At 34.6% G+C, this 23,467-nt stretch overlaps 1 protein-coding gene across 9 annotated transcripts in view; it reads right to left on the reverse strand.

Annotated features, from left to right (window-relative positions):
- Nrg1 (neuregulin 1) overlaps positions 1-23,467 on the reverse strand; it is a 201,368-nt gene that overhangs the window by 123,968 nt on the left and 53,933 nt on the right. For 7 of the 9 annotated variants that reach the window (XM_074054671.1, XM_074054669.1, XM_074054679.1 and 4 more), the window contains exons 4-5: positions 18,107-18,157; positions 15,756-15,806 (exon numbers count right to left, since the gene is read on the reverse strand). The exons of the other annotated variants lie outside the window; for them this stretch is intronic. In XM_074054671.1, the coding sequence (XP_073910772.1) occupies positions 15,756-15,806; positions 18,107-18,157 (102 nt within the window). The remainder of the gene's footprint in view (positions 1-15,755; positions 15,807-18,106; positions 18,158-23,467) is intronic. 9 annotated transcript variants of the gene reach the window in all.

Raw genomic sequence — 23,467 nt, forward strand, 5'->3', positions numbered from 1 at the left:
ACAAGAACATATATGACAGTTTGCACCTTGAATTTACTTCTTTGATCAGCACAGCACATTTTTCTAACATAAGGACTTAATGTGCAACACTAATTATGCTGTGTGGCTTGGTTCTAGCCATGATGAAACCAACCCCTTTAAATGAATAAACAAGTATGTGAATTTAAAAATAATAATATACTAAATCGTATAAGGGCACTCTGTTGCATGTTTCTTCTAATCTCAACAAAGTGAGAGCCAAGGCATGGTGGCACATGCCAGTAACCTCAGCTACTCTGGAGGCGGAAGCAGGAGGATTGTGAATTCAAGGCCACCTCAGGCAAAGTTAGCAGCAAGACCCTGTCTCAAAAACAAAATAAAAAAACAAACTAAAGGGGCTGGGGGTGTCGCTCAACTGGTAGATGGCTTGCCTAGCATGCACAAGGTCCTGGATTCAATTGTCAGTACTGCAAAGGATAGACAGATAGGTAGGTAGATAGATAGATAGATAGATAGATAGATAGATAGATAGATAGATAGATGACAGATAGAGATAGATAGATAGATAGATAGATAGATAGATAGATAGATAGATAGATAGATAGATAGATTAGATAGATAGATAGATAGATTAGATAGATAGATAGATGACAGACAGATAAAGATAAGAAAAGAAAGCAGGTCATGAACTCAGAGCTCACTAGGAAAATTCAACCTCTCTCAATATTTTTCTGAAGAAATTTGATCAGTATTTAAGAAAATATTGCATAATTATAGCAAGTTAAAATTCCGAAATTAAAGTGAAATGAGCTTTGGTCTTTAGTTAATGCCTCTTGTGCCACAGATTTTCATTCATTCATTCTTTCTTTCTTTTAATTATTATTTTGTAAGTGCCTAATATGAGTTAGGCCCTACACAAGAACTAAGAGAAAGAGGGAAGGAATGCTGGGGGAAGAGAACTGCAAAGATTTCTGTTTCCAGGGTGTTTACACTCTAATGAAAGACTTAGTTCTCTTAATTTCAGTCTGGCACAAAGGCGAAGCCTTCAGAAATAAGAGTCCACAGACTAATGAGGGTTACAATGCATTCTATTCAAGTGGTTGCCACATGGAGATTTTTTAAAAGATCCTGTCAGGAAACAGTTTATTGTATATACATGCCTAAATATCTGAATTTTTCCTTTACTCATGATCCAGTTATGAAAATATTTTCTTCTGATAGTGTTTTGTTCTGACTAGTGACAGAAAAATGCAAAGATTCAATCCCAGATGGGACCATGTCTGCACAAGAAGCCTTTGGAGGTATTGGATGGTTAGTGGCAGAACAACATAACCATCTATTTCCATTCTCAGCAACCATCACAACAAAACACCCACAAATGCAGACTTGACTAAAGTAATGTCTGAATTTTTTAGTGGCTGGATTAAAATAGATAAAATAAACCATTAATATATTTATTATCTATTTGGTGAATTAAAGACTTCTTATAGGTTGGTGATGCCAGTGCATGGTTATAATGTACAGTTAGTCAAAGTTCTTAAATTATTAAGAAAATGCATTAATTTCATAGAAATTCTGAAATGTCAGTTTAAAAATACATCCATACAGATTAAAATCTGATGATTTGATTTAAAAATTGGTTACCTATAGAAACTAGGTTAGTCAATAAGGAAGTCTGATATGATTTAAAGAAGTAAGTACTAAAATTTTTGATTAAACATTACTTCTGGTAAACTATGTAGCTCTGCAAAATTATCAGCAGGCCAAAGCTAAAGGTGACCAAAAGAAACCTGGCTACAGAAGTCACAAGCTAGCCTCTTCCTAAATGTCTGAGCTGCCCAGTGATGAACTGATGATAATTGAAGAAATCAATACTAAAACCATCAGGATTCATATCTTTCATCTAGTTAGAAACAAGATTCTTCCATCTTTCAATTAATGAAAATATGCAAGACTCTAGAGCAACAAGTTTGTCATTCAACATTTAAATCAATTTGAATTTTTATCCCTATTTAAATACTGTCGCTGGGTGACCTGTCCAATGATGTCATGTCCAATGAAGAGAAAGAAGATATCTGATGTACTGGGGAGGAGCTTTTTTATTTGACACTAACATTTCTTGGAGGTACATTTTTACATGACATCATTTCTAAAATGATTTTCATTTGTAAAAACATTCTCTTCTTATCTAATTTCTCTGGTGCTTAAAAATAGCACATTAATTTTTAATGACATGTTTAAATATATGAGTATATACTACTCACTTTTTGCTATTAACTTTTTAACATAGCATTCTTCCTTCATCATTACAGATCCAATAATTTGTTATACTACTGAGCTACTTGGAGCATAATGTATTATTTTTAACAATATCTCATTATTGTTCTTAAGGGTAAGTGTGAGCACATCCCAAAATTTAATAGATTCCTTGCAAATTAAAGAGGTTTTAAAAATGAGGAATAAGGTGCAATTATAGGCAATACATTTTCAAACTGTCCTAGATTAACGCAACCAGATCTTCCCTTGTTGAATTAACCATGCAGATTAGTCAGCAAAGATAGTTTTTTTACACATCTTGTTAATGTCTACTATAAATACCATAAGGCATTCTATTAGCATTAACCAGTGATTAGCACATATATCATGGAGTCAGCTTCTAATCATGGATAATACCGTCCATGATACTGCCTACCACTATTTCCACAACTGTTCATCTCTCAACTCTTTTACCCTAACAAAGAAGGCTAAGGGTTCATGTAGTTACAGGAAAGCAGATGCATTATTTATAAGGATGCAGAGGCTAGAAAGTTCGGCTATGCAGCTTACCCTAGCAGTAGTAGGCTCGAAGCTATTGGCAATAGGAACCTTGCCAGTGCATTAGAAGATGAGATAGATGGGATCCATGCCAAATAAAATAGCTAAGTAATAACAAATGTTTAAAAAGAAGAGCCTTGGGGGTTGGAGAAGTCCTGAGATGACTACTAAAACAATTCAAGAGATCACCAAGATTTTATAGTCAATGCAGAAGAACTGTAATCCCAATTAATTCTTTGTGTCTTATCGTTCTGAGTGCTTGCTTTTTAATTACAATCATACTTTTAAAAAAATGTTACAATAGAGTCTATACACAAATGAGAAATTACAGCTGGCATAAAAGAGGTATGATTCTCAGTAAGAGATTTCACACTCGGTATAATGAATTGTGAATGTGTATTGTCCATCCTGTTTAGAAATCCATATTACTGTTTTTAGTGATCCAGGGAAAGTTGGTACTTTCTCCTTTTCAAAGAAAAAGAAACCCAGCCATGAAGAAACTACAATTTGTTACTCTTCACATGTTCAAAGTGATATATTGCCACAGACAGACAGTGACATAGTGACATGGCTTTAAGTCAATTTTGAGATAGTGCCAGTCAGATTTGATTTTCTGTTTAGTCACTGTCAGTCACTTGGAATTTACACCACAATAATAGAAGAGACTGTGTGCTTTAAATGTTAACAATGGCAGAGGGTAAGAATGCTGCTTTGCCTGGAAAAAAAAAATCTAAAAACTGACAAAATTAAGCCAGTCTACACACACACACACACACACACACACACACACACACACATAGAGGATTATTAAAACCAAATAACCTACTATTGAAATGGTAGGCTAAATCCAGATTGAAATCTGAAATTTAAACAAAAGTTATGATTATATTCTGCATCTCAAAACTGTTCTGAAAGTTCCCACCCAAACCAAATAGGAAGGAGTTGAGGCTAAACACCACATAGTCTGCTTATTCTATTCTTGGACTCACCTAAGCATTTTAGACATTTAATGCACAAACTTTTTATTTACCACAAAATTCACATCATTACTCCCCCATCCCAAATGTGTGTGTATTGTGGGGTGTGAGAGAACAAGAAATTCTTCATGGTATTGCTTCTAAATTATCCAAGTACAGAATAAATGTAATTTGGTTCCTACAATTTTCTAGCTTGAATGACTTTTAGGTATAAGTGTGTGTGGATATATTTCTGTATCCTGCTTAGGAACCTTGACTCTTAGGGCTGATTTGGTCCAAGTAATCTCATTAGGGAAAAAAAGAAAGTAGTTGCAATGACTATATGCCCTTTAAGTTTAATGACAGAAGTCACAAAAGTAGCTTTTGAGGTGTTCTCTTTCCCCTCTACCTTTCCCATCTGTATCACTGGATGAAGACTCTGGGGTTCAGCCCTCCCCTGCCTCCACTTGTCACGCAACCTGGACAATACTGAACTCTGAGCCTGTTAGTCTCTTCATCTGTATAGTGGGACTAATAATATCTACTTTCAGATGAAAATATTTGACACATAGTAGGTGCTTACTAAAATATATTATTGATGTTTCATTATTATTAATTTATTTTAATAACAGGAGGAAAGTCCACCTCATTGATATGATTATGGCAATTCTCTTACTCCTAATGAACTCTTCAGCACCACAGAGAGGAACAGCAACCAGTTAATACATTCTCAAATAATCTGTAATAATCTTATCAAGGAGAGCTAGATTCTTATAAATATTCATGAAAGGTATTTATCATAAAATGAAAAACTTTCCAGATGTAAAAATGAGAAAAAAATGTAAAATACCGACATACACAGTGTGAATGTTTTTCAAAACGTTAAACATTCTCTCATAATAAGTACTGAAGCCAATGTTATATTGTTTAAAACTGATTACAAGATACTTAAATATCTGTTTTGTGATTTAAGATTAAGTCAATTTCTTTTAATTTGTATATATGAAAAAATGATAACAGAACTAAAAATAATTCAATAACCCACTGTTTCATGTTCATATCCACTTAACACTTCTTGGGAACTGGCATAGTATTATAGGAATAGAAACACAAGTAAACAAAATTTCTCCTATAAAATCTTATATCCTGGTGTGGAAACTTATGTGCACACCAGTATATATAATGGGTAGCTTAAAAAAAGTGCTTTAGGATCAACAAGGGAAAACTCTTGGGGATTGGAAGACAGTCTAACATCTCAGGATAGCAACAAAATAATAAAAAGTTTGCTTTTCCTCCTTGATTGGACAATGAATTTTTTCCAATTTTGGAGTATCATTTGAATAAAATATTCCCAGATCAGCACTTCTAGTAAAAGGGAAAAGGTAGTTATGATATTTTGAAAATTTTTGAGATGATAGCCAACCCTATTCTTCATGAAGATTCTCTCTCCACCAAAAGGTTCTATTGGACTCATACTTCAACGCAGTCTTTACTCAAAAGATCACAGCCAATGTTCTCAACATTTTAAAGAACCAGCTGAAGGTTCTACAATCCTATTTGCCTCTGTTGTTACACATGCAGTGCAGGTTATGGTTCATTTTTTAAACATTTATTCATTAAGAGGAATAATTTTAAATTTCAGTCACATTTACCTACACTGTAAAAAAATTAAAGATTCTAATAAATCTCTCATGTGCCCTTGACTCATCTTTTTTCCCTCCTAAAGCTTATCTTGCTTTCACACACGACACATTTGCACATACAAGGTAATTCTCCCATCCCATAATCTATTCATCCTAAATCATACCCAGGGACTCTGATAGTTTATTTTTTCACAGATAGCTTAAGGAAAGTCTGAACAAAGACTCATTTATGCTTGGAGCATTAGGGAGGTGAAATTCAGATGCAACTATGAAGACAAAGAGAAAAAGGATCCATCAGGATTGAGTAAGGAAAATGTACAAAAAATTTGCAAAAAATCTTTTATGGTCACTTCAATAATTTTCTCTTGGATAGTTCTAAAACTGCTCTTGATATTTCCATCACATCACACTTCATCATAAAAATATCCTGCCTGGCGAGGAGGGTTCTTCCTGTTACATTTCAACAGAATGGGCAAATTAGGTTTTGCAGCTTTACTTTTGTAGAGAGGAAAGAGAATACTAGCAACTTATATCTTTGTAAGATGGGAATTATAAATAATCAAAGCTACAAAATTTGTGATGGATGTGGATTTTACTAGTTGATTAAATCACTAGATCTCTGGGTTAAAATGTCAGGCATGATTTCTGTAGAACATTACAAAATAACATTTTAAATATTTCATCTTGCAGATTTTTTTCTTAATATCTTAATTCCCATATGGGGAATTTGTAGTTGAAAGCTTGATCAAATGACATAAAGCTTCTTGTTAGTCACTTTGCTAAATAAATGAACTTTTAAGAAAATAGGGAAGAATTATCATAAATGCAAACTTTTGCTTTCAATTTTCAATAGTTTATCTTACCATTTTAATTTACTATAGTGCATCACTCAATTATAACTAGGTACACATCTTAAATTTTACCAGGTCTCTCACTGTCTTAAGAAAACAAGGGACTTAAGAAAACAAAAATTTTTCAAAGATTCTTAGTACTTAATGAAAACAAAATTGACATTATAATCTTTCCATGTATATTTCCACTTGGCCTAAACAAAAATACCTTCTCGGATATGTAAGAAGACTTTGTAAGTCCATTTATTTATCAAGGATGAATTTTGAATAATCAATAGTAATTCAATTTACCATACTGTGATTTGCTCTTCTAAAAGCTTCTAGTTAAATTTCTAAATTCCCAAACTGATTTGAAAACCCTAGTTAGTGTGAATTAATTTCTATCACCTCTTAATCTTCATTAGTCTTAAACTTTTAATGGTACATATGGAATCTCATCACATTTTAAGTAGGATAAATTTCAGGATTCTGATTTCTTAGTAAAACAGACATTTTACTGATCTGAGCTTTACATATGAAGTTAAACCATTGGCTGCCTTTTTTTTTTTTGGTCATGACTACATTGCTAGATCAGCTCAAAGGAAGTGACTATGAGACTCACTGGACATCATTTTTTTTTCATTTATTCATTTATTCACATGTGCATACATTGTTTGGATCATTTCTCCCCCCTCCCCCCCCACCCCCTCCATCTCCCCCCTCATCCCTCTCGCTTCCAGGCAGAAACTGTTCTGCCTTTATCTCTAATTTTGTTGAAGAGAAGACATAAGCAATAATAAGAAAGACATAGCGTTTTTGCTACTTTGAGATAAGGATAGCTATGCAGAGAGATTCCTAGCATTGCTTCCATGCACATGTGTATTACAACCTGAATTGATTCTACTCTTCTATTTTATTTAAAACAAAACAAAAAAAAGACTCAATGTTTCTTTTTAAATGACACATTACAAATGGCTTTTTTCCCTTAAATAAATACTATTTTTTAAAAAAATCTTGATTTAAAAATCTGCCTTCATAGTCTGTTATAATTACATATCATTATACAGTTAAACACAATTAATCTTTCAACTTCATTGCTTTCAGAGACCAAGGACCATCACCTTCACCTTCCCCAATCAGTCTCCTAAAACCACCCAAGAAATGTGTACAAACTTCCTACCATCATGGCAGAACACAGTAGGAACTAGATTGTTAACTATTTGATTATTTTAATTACAGAGAGAAAAAGTTCTAGGGATGTGAAAAACAAAGAGCAGAAACAAAGCCATCAAATCTGAGTCCTAAATGCACTTCTCAAGTTATTATCTGGCCTTTGTTGTCACTTAGCCTATCCCCATCTATATTTTACATTCCTTACTATCGAAATGAAGGGACTGATAGCCAAATTCCTTCAAAAAAATTTTTTAAAGACTAAATTCTTGGTCATTTTCAAATAAAAGTTCTGGTGATATTTAATAAAGTCAGAGGTGTATGCTCATATTTGATGAACAAATTCAACCAAAACACCAAATGTCCTAAATATGAGATACTTACAGGCTTGGATGAAGATGGGCACAGCTTTAGGCTGTACCCCATATAACCTATATAATTGGTTTTTAAGATTTTTCTGACCTCTGGTAGACTGAGAGACAAAAATGAAAAGTGCCACTCCAGCAGCTACTTAATGATTAAACTAATAGTTGTTAAAAAGAATTAAGTATCCATGTGCCTCATTAGCTGGATGCATTATAATAAGAGTGGGACAGAGAATAGTGGGAGATGCCAGATGCTCACAGATGAGCTCCAAGAATCATTATTTCCTTTGGGTTTAAATGGTGATGTCTATGATGCTCTCACACTCAACAGCACATGCTGAATTTTCTACACAATATTAAATGAATGGATTTCGAATTTGAAAACTCTAACTCATCTCTCTACTTTCTTTGAAAAAGATAAAATTTCCATATTAAAAAAGAGGGCATTCTTAATGATTACAATGGACTCAAGAGGTACTAATAGTCTTCCAAAAAAGAGATTTAATTGTGTTCAGTTTGTAACTTATTATTTTCTTCACATTGGTGATCTTGCAATAGTTGTATCTTCAATTAAACAGAATTTGAAAAAAATCTATTTCTAATTTCCTTTAAAAATTCTTAGTGATTCTTAAAGGTAGATTGAGGTGATAAATGATTGTGTTGCTTTTTCCCTAACTAGCTTCCTTTCCTCCATCTTTTACTATAGAACTCTCCTCTCCCAACAAACCTACATGATGTTCCCTTGGGGCTGTGCCCATCTGTTCTCACTCACCCCAACACACTCAGGGGTGGATATGGGGCCCAACCCCACTCAGGGGCAGTCATTAATCTCCCTGGATACAGTTTTTTACAGGTAGGCCTATGATGCAATCAGAGCTAATCAGATGTGGTCCTGAAATTTGCTGTTTGTATAAGGAAAAGACTTTCTCTCCTTTTTAGAATATGCACTGTGTGTGTGTGTGTGTGTGTGTGTGTGTGTGTGTGTGTGTGAGAGAGAGAGAGAGAGAGAGAGAGAGAGAGAGAGAGAGAGACAGAAAGAGAAGCTAGCATTTGTAGAGAAGCAAAGTATAAGGACTAAGAAACAAGCTGATTACATCTGTTGAGCTTCTGGATCAAACTGGGCACTTTATTAAACCTACATACTCCCTTTGTATTTTTTACACTCTTTGGAATTGAATTTCTATCATTTGCGACTAGGAAAGTTCTAAAATAAATCCTCATCAACATTTCTTGTTTTGCTGCTCTATCATGTTGTTCCTCAGCTTTTCTTCTAGCTTCTTTTTTTTTAAGGGGGGGAGGGTGTACTTTAAAAGTCTCTTTTCCCACTATGCTATTTCTCAGATCCCTAGAAAATGAAAGCCACCAAGTTCAACATATTTAGACTTACCACAATTGTGCTGGCTCTGTTCTCCTAGATGCTGTCTTGGTATAACTTTCAGTCTTTATCCTCTTGCTTCCACTTTATCATTTAATTTTTTAAAATTTCATTTCACTGCTGTGTACTTGATTAAAAACACTACAGTTTTAATACTTCTCTTAAACAGGCAAGATAAGAGAACAGTAATTATAAGAGGCTGGGAAGGATAGGGAGTACAGACTTTAGGGAGGTTGGATAACTAGTACTTATTCCACTCTGAAAAGGTTCTGGTGTTAGGCAGTACAGTAAAATGACTACACTTCACAACAAACTATTCTATATTTTATGAAGAACTAGAAGAGAGAAGTTGGAAGGGTCCAAACATAAAGAAATGAAAAGGAAAGGGAAATATAGTTACCATGATTTGATCAGTACACATTGAATACCTCTTTTGAAATATCACAGTGTATTCTATAAATATGTATAATTATTTTGTGTTCATTAAAAAAATATCATTTTGGAAAACAGCAAAATAAAAATATCCTTTCCTCTACCAGTTGACATCCAACATAATGGAAGATTTTTTAAAATTGAAGAGACTATTCCAGTAAAAGACTCCCAAAAGAATAAAATACAGATAAGTAATTGCTCCATATCTGACAACACTAGCAGATTTAGCTATCATGCAAATAATTTCCAAAATTTATATTATATGATAAAATAAAAATTATTTAGACTAGAATAAGTCAATACATCTCTCCCAAACACCAACTACCAGAGGAAGCACTGAATGTTCCTTGAAGATCAGATTCCCCTTAGCACACTGGCTTTACGATTATTCCCATGTCTGTTCTATAAATAGCATGCTTGGAAATAGACCCACCTCATTACCAAGCAAGGGAAAGTCATTCAAACGGTTCTAGACCAACACTTTCTGCCTTGTTTTGCTACTAGGGGCTCCCATCATTTCATTACTTTACAGATTATGCAGGATGTATTTTTTTCTATACAAAGCTAGCTCTGTGCTAACTAAGATAAATGTGATTATTTTCCTGGGATCTTTATAACAATTCCATTTTTATGCTTTTTTAAAAAAAAAACACCTTCCATCAAGCTAGCTAGATGGAGCTAATAAAACTTTTTAATAAGTGACCATGTAATCTCAAATCGGAGGACAGTTTAATTTCTCCTCTAACACCTACTTGTTGTTTGAATTTTGACAAGTCATAAAGTTCTGAAGTGCCAGTCCCTCATCTGGTATATGAGATGAAATCAAGCCACAGAGTTGTGTGAATAAATTGCTCAATCCATGAAAATGTGCCTTGTAAGACAAAGTAAGTACAAATATCAGCTATGTATACAGATGACACTCACGTGGACATACATACATACATACATACACTATTATGGTTCAAAGGAATAATTTTGTTAAAGATTGAATTTCAACTGAATATAAACTATGTTCAATCTTAATCAAAAGTTTTTGGATTAACTTGTCCAGTAGTAGAATGCAACAGGAGACACTGAATGGCTTTAGACAGGGCAAAGGCCATCTACAGGCATACCACCTAAAAGGGGCCTGACCTCATCTAGAAAGGGCAGAGGCAGAACTGAAGAACTATACTACATTTGCATCCAGTATAATAAGAAAGAAAAGTAAGGTATCTTCCCACACAAAATGAATGAGCTGAACACACGAATGGCTGTGACATACCAGCCCTAACTCTTGCTCCAAATCACTGTATTGTCCTAAAAATCTATAATTAACTTTCTAAGTTATCAGAAAGAAGGAAGCAATATCAGTTGAGCAATTTTCTTTTTAGGCTATTATTTTATTGCTTTATGATGCATCGTAATTTGTCATTTTCCATCAAGGACAGAGCCACCATCTCCTTGAAAATCCCATGTTTATAGAAATCGGAGCCCACTTTGCATTCAATTAGAAATAGCTCTCCAACAGTGACAAGACACGTTCACATTTCACCACCAATAAAGATTTGAAATTGAAATGCCATTTTTCCAGCTGGGAATCATTTAGCAGAGGTCCCCATAGCTTCTTCTCCCCTTAAGGCAGGTATGTCAGCTACAGCTGGAGGTGGAATGTGAGAACTACAGTTCTAAATGTCCAAATGACCCACCAGAACTGGTCCGATCTAATCAATACGTATCACTATGCTATTCCCCAGTGTAAATGCTGAATCTCATTATGACCAAAATGTTGCTGCCGACAAAAGACAAAATTCCCTTTAGCTAGCTGTTTGAGGTGCCAAATCTAAAACTCAATTGTTCATTTCATTCAGAGTTTTCAAAGCTGAGTCCTGGATACATTCCTTTTAAAAAAACAGCCTTTGCCGAGAATATGTAATATTTTGAAAAGACATAGTGATTTCCTGGCAAAAAACTTTCAACATCATCATTTTGGCTGAAAATCATGAATTCATCTCCTTCTCTAACAATAAGGATGTCTTACAACTTTGTTCAAATAAGACATATGGACTCCTTGATTTTCACCTTTCTTTAGAGTCATACCCCTTGTCACATTCTAGTTCTCTTCCATGTATGAAATAACCACCTTTTAGCAAACCTATGCTAAATCATTTGCGTTCATTTTCTCACATTGAGCTATCCAATACATGTGTAAAACAAGCAAGATGCAGACATACAAACTGAGTCATCTAAGGCAATTCATTTACCTTAATCTGCCTACTACACATATATTACAGACTACTTTCCACTCCATTCAATAGACTCTCATTCCCTTAAATATCAAAGGCTTTTGCTTTGAGATAACAAAACCTTATACATCACAGTGTATTGGCAGGGGTTTCAATCCTGTTTAGGTGACTTTGGATAATATACATCAATTTCACATCTATAAAGTGGAGTAAGGTTTTATGAGAACCATGTATCATCATTCACATAAAACATCTAGCACCTGACCTGGCACCCAGTGAGCCTGCAACAACTTTGCCATTGTTGCTACTTAATACTATTTGCCAGAAATGGATCTTTATTTTCTTTCCTATTACTGTTCATTAGACTTTACATTTTAAATTTCTCCAGTTATGGATTAAATTGAAATGAATGGAGCTTAACTCAGTAAAGTAGTTTGTGGAACAACTGTATTTTTTTGAGGCATTTAACAGAAGTGCCTGCAAAACGGGTCACCAGCAGCTGGCACTTCTGAGAGAAGTCATTAAGGTTTGTTCTAAACAATCCATTTACTTTTTTGCTGATTCTCTGAAAGAAGGAACAAGATAGTCCTATTGACTGTTTTGTTCACCATCTTCTAAAATCTGTTACTTATGTGTAATAGGACACTGACTTCACTAATTATTCACAACTGTTTTAGTCGTAAAAGAAAGCAGATATCTGCAAAAAAGAAAATAGATAAATTAAAGAAAATATGGATGCTTATTCGAATAATCATTATAAGGAAATTTTTTTAAAGCATAACAACTCTAAAAAGAGTGAATGCACAACGCAAGTTCTCAATTTCAGAAAGGGAGTAGTAAAATATCCCCATAAAGGGAAAAGACAGTAACTTTAATATTTCAGCAATATTTACACAATGCTAGGAAAAATAAAGAGGGGGAAAACTGATAAGGTGTTATAAATACAAAATAAATCCCTTAAAAACCTTCTGTCATGAAAGATGTGATTATTGTTATAGTGATTTAAAAACGCATCTCTAGAGGGTTGGGGATGCAGCTCAGTGATTGAGTACATGGCTAGCATGCACAAAGGCCCCAGTTCAATCCCTGGTATTGCCGAAAAAATTCTATCTGTATATTTCTAGCTAGTATTTAAAGGCATGAGAAAAATGCTTTTGCTGTATTAAGTTGGCAGGAGGATGACAGATAAGTAGAAAGACAGGATGAAAAACACTGACCAGAAGAAAATATACTAAAATGTTACAGTATTATTATTTCAGATGAGTTGGTGGGTGTTTGTAACTTTCTTCTTTTTGTTTTTTTCTAATACAACATGAGTTATAGGAAAAGAGAACTTTGGGGCTAGAGTGGTCAAAGAAGGTTTGTGGGGCAGACAGGATACAGGAGGCAGACACAGACTTGGTATTCCAGGCAGGGTTCTGAGCAGGAGTAAGAACAGAAACTGACTCAAGGAAATCCTTTAAAAATATGTCCAGTAGTGAGACACCCTCAAAAACCAGTCCTGCCTGTCAGGACATGTTTCCTTAGAATGTTGTCCATTGAAAGGAAACAAGGCTGCCTCTCCTTTTTTATACTGGCCCCAAAAGCACATGGAACTGTTATGTCACATGAAATGTTTGTTGAATCCACAGTACTTCAGAAAGGCCTTTCAGAATTTACTTTAAAACACCCCAAGGGCAACAGTTCAAAGAATATAGCCCACACAAGCATGACTCCATTATAAAGCATAGCTCACTTTTCAAATACAGGAATTTACTAGTGTTTCCTTTCTGACTGAAATAAAAGGGAAAGACACCTGTACTTCTCAGGGCTGAATTTTTTCTGACCCCTGTGCACTTTTCCAATGCGTCTGACTTCTTTATATATTTTGCATTTTTTTTAGTCCAACTTATTGTTACTGCTGATTCTTCAAGGTTCACCTTCAGCCTGCACCAAGTGGAGGTATTTCTCTCTGATGACTCTTGTTCTGCAACAGAGTTCTGTGTGAGATTGCCCGGAGCTGTGTGCCTCCCAACAGCACACTGTGTTTTATCCAAGCCTGGATCCAGAGTCCTGCACTCTTGGTTTACATTTTCAAATTTTGGATCATATGTTCATGAGACTTAAAAAAAATGCCTTCACTAATTAATTCAACACTATTTACAGAGGACCTACCAGGAACAGGGAGTGATACACAAAAATGACACTGAGAAATACTTTAAACTAAAGGCACACAAAGCCTTCTGTCTTAGTCCTAAGCCATTACCAATACCAGGAAGTAACTCTACAAAGAATTAGAGAACAGAGTTGGATTTTGAAATCATTTCTCTGTCAATAGTACCTGCAGAGTAGAAATGGAAACTGAGCAATTCATTTCAGTTCCCTAAAAAGCTCTGGAAAGCCAAAAGAAGTATTTCTTCCATTGCAAACCTGCTCACATAGGCTTAAGGATAGCATCTATCACACAATTAATGATAGCATAAGGGTTCCAATTACAAGAGTTTCAATAACTTTATTCAATGAATCATGTAGGAAAGAAATTATTCTCAGACAAAATGCCAAAAAGAAAAAACTGCTATTTTCTACATATAACAAATACTGTTTTTTTAAAAGCTCAAATGATTCCTTAATGTTAGTTATATAAAATTCATATAATCATAGTAATCTTTTTATAAGTAGAATTAAATAACAAATATTCTAAATTTGCCCGCAGGGATTATCATTTTGGAGTATGTAATGAGGGTCCTTGGAACACAGAAGGAACCAATTTAGCTCTTGCAAGCATTTCATTTCCTGTTTGATCTTCCACAATTATCGCCATCAATTCTGCTAAGTGATGCTTTCTGCAGTTAGAACACTAAACCTCATGATATCACAGATTTTTGTTTTGTTTTGTTTTGGGTGCTGGGATCAAACCCAGGTCTTCACACATGCTAACCACACAATCTACCACTGAGCTACATCCCCAGCCAATAAAAGATATTTTTATAACAGATTGTTAACAGTTCTTGTTCCACCAATTTAGAGGGCTGGTTTTATGATCAAACTTCATGTATTCAAACTGATGGATATAACAAGTTACCAAAAGTATAGACACTGGGTTTCCTACCATGATGATACCAAAAAGAAATTGTTACTCAAATACATCCTCCAGGTTGAAGTAGGATAACTAGGAACATGTATTTATTGAAGTGCTTATCAAACTAGACGGATGCTCTAAATAAAGAACTAAAATAAGGAAAGGAAGACAACAGTTCTAAGTTTTATTGTCAATGTCTACTAAACTCCCTTGTTTTATATCAAAATTTAATAGTATGCTCTCAATTTATAAGTATCAAAAGCTATTTCTCCTAGTCCTTGCTAATTTCCTAAGTTCCCCTGACATAGCACAAAGCACCAATCAATCTAGCAGTTGTAGACATCCATAAGCACAGAGCACATTTCACATTAAACAGAGGAAAACTAATCTGAGATCCTGCCTAGGGACTTCCTTTCAAACATTTTCATAATTAGTCACTTGCTATCAAATTTGAATTAAGGGCATCTATATATAGTTTCCGCATCCCATCACAGCCAACTTTATATGAAAACTGAGTCACTTCAGAATAGCGGCCCCACACATCTGGGTATTATGCCTCAGGCAGATGCTGAAGGCATCAGGACAAGTGGAAAAAAACACACCTCAAACTAGGCCTCCAATGTGATGCAATTATTTTTCTCAACACTCAAAAGCACTAGATTGTCCTACAACTAACATACATGGTGTCATTTAATATTCTTATATATTTTTGGCAGGGAGAAGGAAACTAGTTGATCTGAAGCATAGTAGGAGGCAATTTCTACTCCGCACAGCAGATGTTGTCATGCTCACAAGCTCAATTCACTGCTCCTTGAAAGGGCAGAGGATGGATGTGTGAACATACTCACTGGAAGAAGATATTATATTGGATTAGAAACTAGTGAACAGAAACATTGAAGTATACTTACATGAAGAAGTATTTGCTCCTTCTGTTGATACTGAGATTCTAATGGGAGACTCTATAAAACATAAAAGTGGAATGAAGCTTTATTGAGTCATGCTTGGACTCTTAAATTAAAAATTTGCCAGGCTTGGATATCATCAAGAAAAAGTGCTAGAATGCAGTGCAGCAGAAAAGCTGAAGCATTTCTAAGTTAAAGGAAGGACATGTGCAATATGAAGAGACTACAAAAGAATGTTCTTTAAATTTAAAGACTTTTAAAAGTGAAGAAAATGGAGGGAGTCCATCTGCAAGGATATCCCACACACCAACTACCAAATGAGCTTCAGAGAAATATTATTCTGAACAAATCCACACTAGGGGTAAAATAGATAATTCCTTCTCTTAGGTGTGGGCTTGACTTTTAGAAACATGAAACCAAAGAGAAAAAAATCCCACACACAGATAAAATAGTCAACTTCCCTGCATACAAGAAAAAAAAAAAAAGAGTGAAAGTATTGCCAGATAATTTGGGTCTGCATAAACATCCTGACCAATCACAGAGCTGAATAAAGTCCATGCAAAGCCAACTATAGCAATTACATTAGGATCAAACGAAACATGCTAAATAAAACAGTAGTTGGGGATGTGTAAGAGCAAGATTCTCTTAGGTAGCACTGACAAAAGAAGAAAAGCCAGTAATTAAGCATAGATGGAGCATAAAACATAAGGCATGCAGGAAAAAATAAAAGCATGGGTGCAAGGGTTTTCATTGGTAAGAAATTAGAAAAAGTTAGTATAAAAGAAGGATTGAAATTCGATATTCAGAAAGTTATTTTCAAGTTACATATCAGGAAATAACAAAGTCAATCTAAATTCTCAAGAGAAGCAGATAAATTTAAAAGCTCAGGTTCCTGACAGCATCTAATAGAGTCAGACAATGAAGCCCTTACATTTCAGAAATGTCTGAATGAAAGGTGAAGAAATTCAGATATAGTTTAATTGTCCTTTTTATCTCCTTCCTCCCTTCCTTTCTTTTTTCCTTCTTTCTCCCAGAAAAGCATTCCCTTAGACTGCAGAATCATCCTACCCCACAACACACACATATACCCTTCCATCTTAGTAATGAATAAGCCCTAAATATGGTGAAAACTGTTTAGGACACAAAGATATCTAGCTTTTGTGATTTTGAACAATGACTTTGGAGGGAAGAGGAAACACTTATGGAGGTAAGATAGAAGAAGACTGCTGGATGATATGGCTACTCGAACAAGGTTCAGGCCATAATGAAAAAAATCAGCAAAGCCAAGACATTAAATAGGGACCAATGGAAAGAATACTGAGCTTGAAATACCTTTCCTTCTACTTCCTGAGATATATGACTTAACATTTCTAATGCCTCCTTCTTCTCATCTATAAAATGAGAAGAAACAAAACCTTATTTTATGATTTTTGTGATTATTAAATAGGCTATGAAAATCTTTGTAAACTGTTGTCAGTGTATCTTAGAAATGAGTTCTGAACCTCAGCTCTCTAAAAATTTACTTCCAAGTAAAGATGATTTTAAATTTTTCTAAGGCTCTATTAAGTATAGAGAATAAGAAAACAGTTTTAAAAATTAAATAGCTGAGCCTGGTGTTATAGACTTGTAATCCCAGCACTGGGAAGGCTGAGGCAGGAGGATCTCAAGTTGTAGACCAGTCAGAGTGACACAGTGAGACCTTATCTCAAAAAAAAAAAAAAAAATCAAATATATAGTGGACCGAATAAATTCACAGCCAGAAGACAAATGAGTTAATGATGGCTAGATTCTAAGTGGCTAAATGTCTGCCTAGAATACAACTGCTACCAGTAAATATCATAGGTAAATAAAAAGTGAATAGAAATCAACAAACCAAAGAGGGGGTTAAAAAAAAAAAAGAAAATTATAGCAACATCCCAAAAACTTGAACTGTAAGGTTTTTGCTCCATTTGTTTTTATTTAGGAACTACCACTAGCCATTAAAATCCCTTTAGACACTGACATGTCATCTAGTAAGATATTCTTACTCCAATGGTTGAAAGTGCACAGGCAATGAAGAGAAGCACAGATACAGTATAAAAAACTGAACTCGAAACCCTGAGGTCTTCTTTATGTCAGTCAGCAGCATTTAGATACAGATTTCTTTCTCTTATGCATGTTTCTCAGGCCTCCTTTCAAGAACCATCCTCTCTTAAGTAAAATTCAAAAAGGCAAAAGGAGGCTGAGAAAAAATACTGAGGCAGAAAACAGGAACAACTGCAGTTTGGATGCAGAGGGGTTCTGATTAGTAGAAGGAGCAGTCAGCAGTTATGTCTGTCATTCTGGTTAGTCAAACTTGCCAGGCTTATTTTCCTTACCTGAAGACACATATGCTCTTTCAGTTGAGGCTGGCATGCCAGTGATGGTTTCTGCAAAAAAGAAAAGGTGATAGGATATTATGATGTATTACCAGGAGGCTGGGAGCCAGACCTCAGCCTGCCTTCAAACTGCAAATAAGCTCAAGGAAGGAAGTATTGGGACAGAGTGGTGAAAATCCACGCCGTGGCCATGCAGAGTGAGAAATGCAGAAAAGACAGTCTGAATAAACAGTTCTTCTTTCTAGGGAGAAGAACATGAAATGAACTGTGCTAGTCCAATTAAGAAGAATCTGTTGCTCCCACTGGGGCCAATGAGGAAGAATCTATGGTAAAGAGACAGTGAGTTCCTCAGAAAGGAAAGTAAATGTAGGAAATTAAGAAAGTCAAAGTTATTGGTTCACAACGCTGTAGGCAGAATTTTCAAGCTCATCTTTAGAAAATTACATTTTTGTTCAAAAACAAAAGCAAGAAACTTTCCAGCTGAGATTGGTGAGAAATATCAAGTTCTAGCTTCTTAAAATTTTCAGTGGTAATCAAGATAGATGCTTTATCAACTAACCAGGGTGGGGCAAAGAGTAAGCAGTGAGCTCCTGCCCCAAAGAAATAAAGGATAAACCTGTACCTTGGGGACTTCCATTGTCATCATGACAATTCTGACAGTTTCATTAGGACTTTGAACTTGCTTTCTTACCACCTTTATGACGGGATAAAGGATGGCTACATTGTCCAACTAATTCTGTATTTGGTCCTAAAAAGGACTTCAGTTTGTAAGAATTTAATATTGTCAGTGAAGCAAAACTGATGAAGCCTGGAAAGAGATGCCACGATGGATATCACTCCATGATTGTGTGAGAAGTCAAAGAACGTGCTAGTACCTCACACTCCCTAACCAAGGCAAAAAGATCAACTCAATTTATTGTGATACTATCTACCGTACAAAAATTACTGAAAATTCTGCAATCAGTTTATGTCTGAATTAACAGCCTGTTAATTATGGAGTTAGACACATTCACTGACGACGCAATCATCTTTAAATATAAATATGACTATTTAGGGTTTTCACAATTGAACTAGTCTCTTTGGAAAGAACCAATGTAAGCAATGGCAATAATTCTCTGAAGTTTCTCTAGGGGAAAAAAAAGAGGTTTTGTTGAACTGAAAAGAGAGAAAAATTCTTGTGAGATTTATCAGGGATGTCCAAGTATCATACTACATTATGAATATTTAGAGATCTACCTTTAGTAAGACCCAATGGTGTCTTTCTGGTGCAAATTTAGTGTGGCCATTCCTCTCTCATAAAGAATTAGGAGGCCAAACCATTCAAAGAGTAAGGTTGTTATCAAGATATCAGAGTTGCCTACACCAGCTCTTAAACCCACTAAAACGGAACAATGTGAAAGGAACTGTCAATGAGGGTGTATGACACCCTTGGGACTTTAGCAAGCAGTAAGCAGAGGCCACTCGTTACTGGTAAATGAACATGATTGTTTCTGAAGCAGCTACAAGTAGTTTCCTTGATTTGGGCTGTAGAAAATTAAGTTGTTCTTCTTTGGGAAAATGCAGTCTGTACAAAAATTCTTTATCCAAGGGTTTGTGCTTCTCTAGAAATCCCTAGAAGAAGCTCCAGGCTTCCAAACCAAGCACCCACAATTGACAAAGATGCCTCCTTCATTCTGTCCTTCAGAGTGCATCAATGACATGATGACCAGACTGATGTAGAGAGCTCAAGATGCCTAACAAGGGTTGGGCAAAAGTCCCAAACCCAACGAGGATATCAAGACTCTCTTCATATTTATTTTTGACAAACCATATAATTGTCCACTCTGACCTTCCAAAAAAAAAAAAAATCAGAGCTTTTCTATCTCTGGCAAAAAGGAAACCCGATTAAAAGAATGGTTAACCATAACATTTCCTTTTTTAATTGAATGCTGCATTAAAAAAAAAAAAAAACAGAACAGGAGTGCTGTGTCTACACAGAGACAACTTTTAAAAACCTCCCTTCCTAAATTAGGTATCTACCGTGAAGACCTTAAAAATACCTTTAACGATTATGGTTTGAAATAAAAACTTCCTGAATTAATATTGGGGGAAATGCAAGCTCTGAAGTTAACAGATACATCTACACAAAAAAGTCTTCATTTAAAAAAAAACACTTTGCTGATAAGAAAGGTTAATCTTTTTTTATCAAAACCATTGAGCGAGCATGTTCTGTATACTATGAACTCAGTTCATAGATGAAAGGAAACCCAACCTTTTATTGTGTGTGTGACCGAAAATAACTTTGCACCACACTAGACTTCTAAAAAATTATTACGTCCTGCAATCTCCTTGATATTCATTTAAGCAACATACTTTCCTATAATTTGGTGTGATAAATTTGTTAATTTATAATAAAAACACCCCTTCATTAGTGTAAATTAGTGAGGACTCAGGACCATCAAAGTAATTGAACACTGCTGAGAAACTTACGCTGGGTAGGCAAGAGGTCACAAGGAAGGCTAGAACATTTGTAATGTTTAAATAATTTTAATAAATTAATCTAGTCTCAAAAAAAAGTTGCAATGTGTGAAAAATATCTTCTGGAAAGACACGTAGTATCAAGAAAAAGTTGTGATGTATGAAAAATATCTTCTGGAAAGAAATTTTTCTTATTATGAATGTGTGACTTGTTAAGAGCTTTTTAACCATGAGCATAATATAACAAATATAGACATTTAGCAAAATATACATAGAACTATACATACTTATCTAAATAGGTAAACATCCATGTATGATTCTTTTTTGCTAAAACTTATAGGTCACTATTGTGCATACATAAAATTAATAGTGAAGTTTTTAAAAAAGATTTTAAAAGCGGGCATATTTATCAGCCTGGGTAAAGATGATGTCAGGAAGAGCTCTGAATTCTTCTTCTGAATGTTTGCTATAAACAACTGAGAAATTTTTAAATTAATAAACAGTGTAAAGACTCTATTCACTGTCCACCTTGTTCTGTTCATATTGCTCTTGTCTGTGAGCTGTGAAGGGGCATTCTACATAATGTAACATATGCTGAGAGTGATATAAAAAGTATAAAACCTATTTTACATGTTTCTCAACGTAACCACATAGTTTAACAACCTCATGACATTTCCAACAATGACGTCAATTTGAGGATACAGCTGATACTGCTACCCACGTGATTTTTAAAAGTCACCAATTGGTCATTTGGTCAAATTTCATAAAACTAATACTCTTCTGCCCTTCTCAAATGAAACAGCTATAGGCCCATTTGTTCTTATGGGATCTTGAGTCTTATTCAAATAATTTTTCTTATTAAAAATGAAGACTTAGGAGAAGATATGATTGATTAGTTGTATATTCTCCTGTATTAATCTTTGAAAAGAAAGCACTACTTAATTAATTTGAAACCCAGTTAGGTCTATTATTCTTTCTTCTATTCTAATGCCCATGAGTTTTCAAAGAACTTATTAGCTAAGAATTAATTGCTAAATTAATGCTTCCTACAGAAAGATGAAGCCAAATAAACTACAGCTAAAAATGAACATATAGCATACATGGCCTTTTAAATTGCCAATTATGAATTCGTGTAAAGAATTCTGCTTTTAATAGTCACAGAATGACTATTGCCTATGACATCCTTCTTTACATGAAAACTCAACATGAGATTTACATAGTCTTAGAAGTAATTAGATTACATAATATATATATATATATATATATATATATATATGCATGTATGTATATGACTCTTTTTTCCAATTCCAAATAGGGCTTCAAAGGCATTGAAAAAAGACAGAAAACTTATCAGTTCCTAAAATGTAACTTAACAAAATGGTTAGCTAGGTGTACATTCTTTTCTAAATGCTTGAAAATAAAGTATTCTAATCAAACACATAACAATTCACAAGGGACTTCTTGAATTTTCCTTTTATCATTTCATTTATATCAAGTTGCTAATCTAGGTAGATCTAAACAATAAGTTTCATTGGAGAAGACATTTATGATCTACCCTAATATAACTCTAATGATTTTATGGTCATCTTAATGGGATTAAATAGTGCCAAACAACAAGGTCACCTGGGGAGAAAGAAAAGAACTTCCCAGGATTGTCTCTTCCCCCTATTTTTCTTAGAAAAATGTGTTCAAATGTATTTTAAACATTTAAAAAAGGTACTTGAGTGAAACTTTAAGTAAATCACAAGGAATCCTTTGCACATAAATGAATTAGGATAATTAGATTGCAACAACATACCAGGATCATCAAGGAAAGCTACAGAGAAACTGTCAAATCATAGCCATGTACTTTTGGGCTTGGGGGGGAAATATGAGATAGATGAGTGAGAGAACACAGAATAAACATAATGACTTAAATTTTGTAGAAAATAATGAATTAAAATCTCAAAATATTTTGAAAACATGTGTTATTTTAAAGAATTTTCTTTTTCTAGAGCCTCAAGGAAACAAGAAATTCTTTAGAATTCCACTGTCTATCAGCCTGTCAATAGTATAATACAGGTTTAGGAAGAAATGATTTGGCTATACGGCACTTTATAGCCATGGTAGAAAGTGCCCGTCTTCTCTCGGTAAGTATATTTGCTCTAATTTTGTCAAGATTCCAAGGGAAACAGGGATGTGCCAACAGAAAGGTAGTGCTTTTGAACCCTGAACAGCCCAGGACCCAACTGGGGTGTCAACCAAATACAGTAAGTCAATAATCTGAGGTGGAGGAGGGTGAGAGAGCAGGATGATTACATTTGGTTTTCAGTTGCACTACAGCAAGCCCTAGTGATTGATTCTTGCTATAGGGACTGTGATTGAGGGACCAAGGACATAATCATACAATAGGAGTTAAAGCTTAAAACAAAAAATAAAAGAGAGAGAGCCCTAGAGAAGAATATTCCCAACAGGATCATAAACAGGGCAAAGTTTGGAATTACAAAGAAGCATAGTTAAAAGAAGTAAAAGCAAGAAAATGTAGGAAATAGTTAAAAAAAAAGTGTCTGAGATACTTTAAAGGAGGAGAAATTTAGAGAGAAAAGCCACAAGACCCCATTGCTTAAATTCTTAGAGATGCCTTGGGTAAAATCCCATCTCCTTGAGAATTATTATAATGCTCTAATTTTTTTCCTATGGAATCTCCCTGTCCTTATGACTTATCATTCATCAGCTCTGTTCGTCAAAGAATCTACCTTTAGTATTTGCACGTGCACACACGTACATTCAGAAAGACTGAACTGCAGTATACTAGTAAAGAAACTTGGGCTCATGTCTCACTTTGCTACTAAATATGTTTGTGATCCTAATGGAGTCTGTTTTCTATTCTAAGTATCTCATTTATTTTTAAATACAACTGGTTAA

The sequence above is a fragment of the Castor canadensis genome, chromosome 14 (assembly GCF_047511655.1).
Source record: "Castor canadensis chromosome 14, mCasCan1.hap1v2, whole genome shotgun sequence".
Classification (NCBI taxonomy): domain Eukaryota; kingdom Metazoa; phylum Chordata; class Mammalia; order Rodentia; family Castoridae; genus Castor; species Castor canadensis.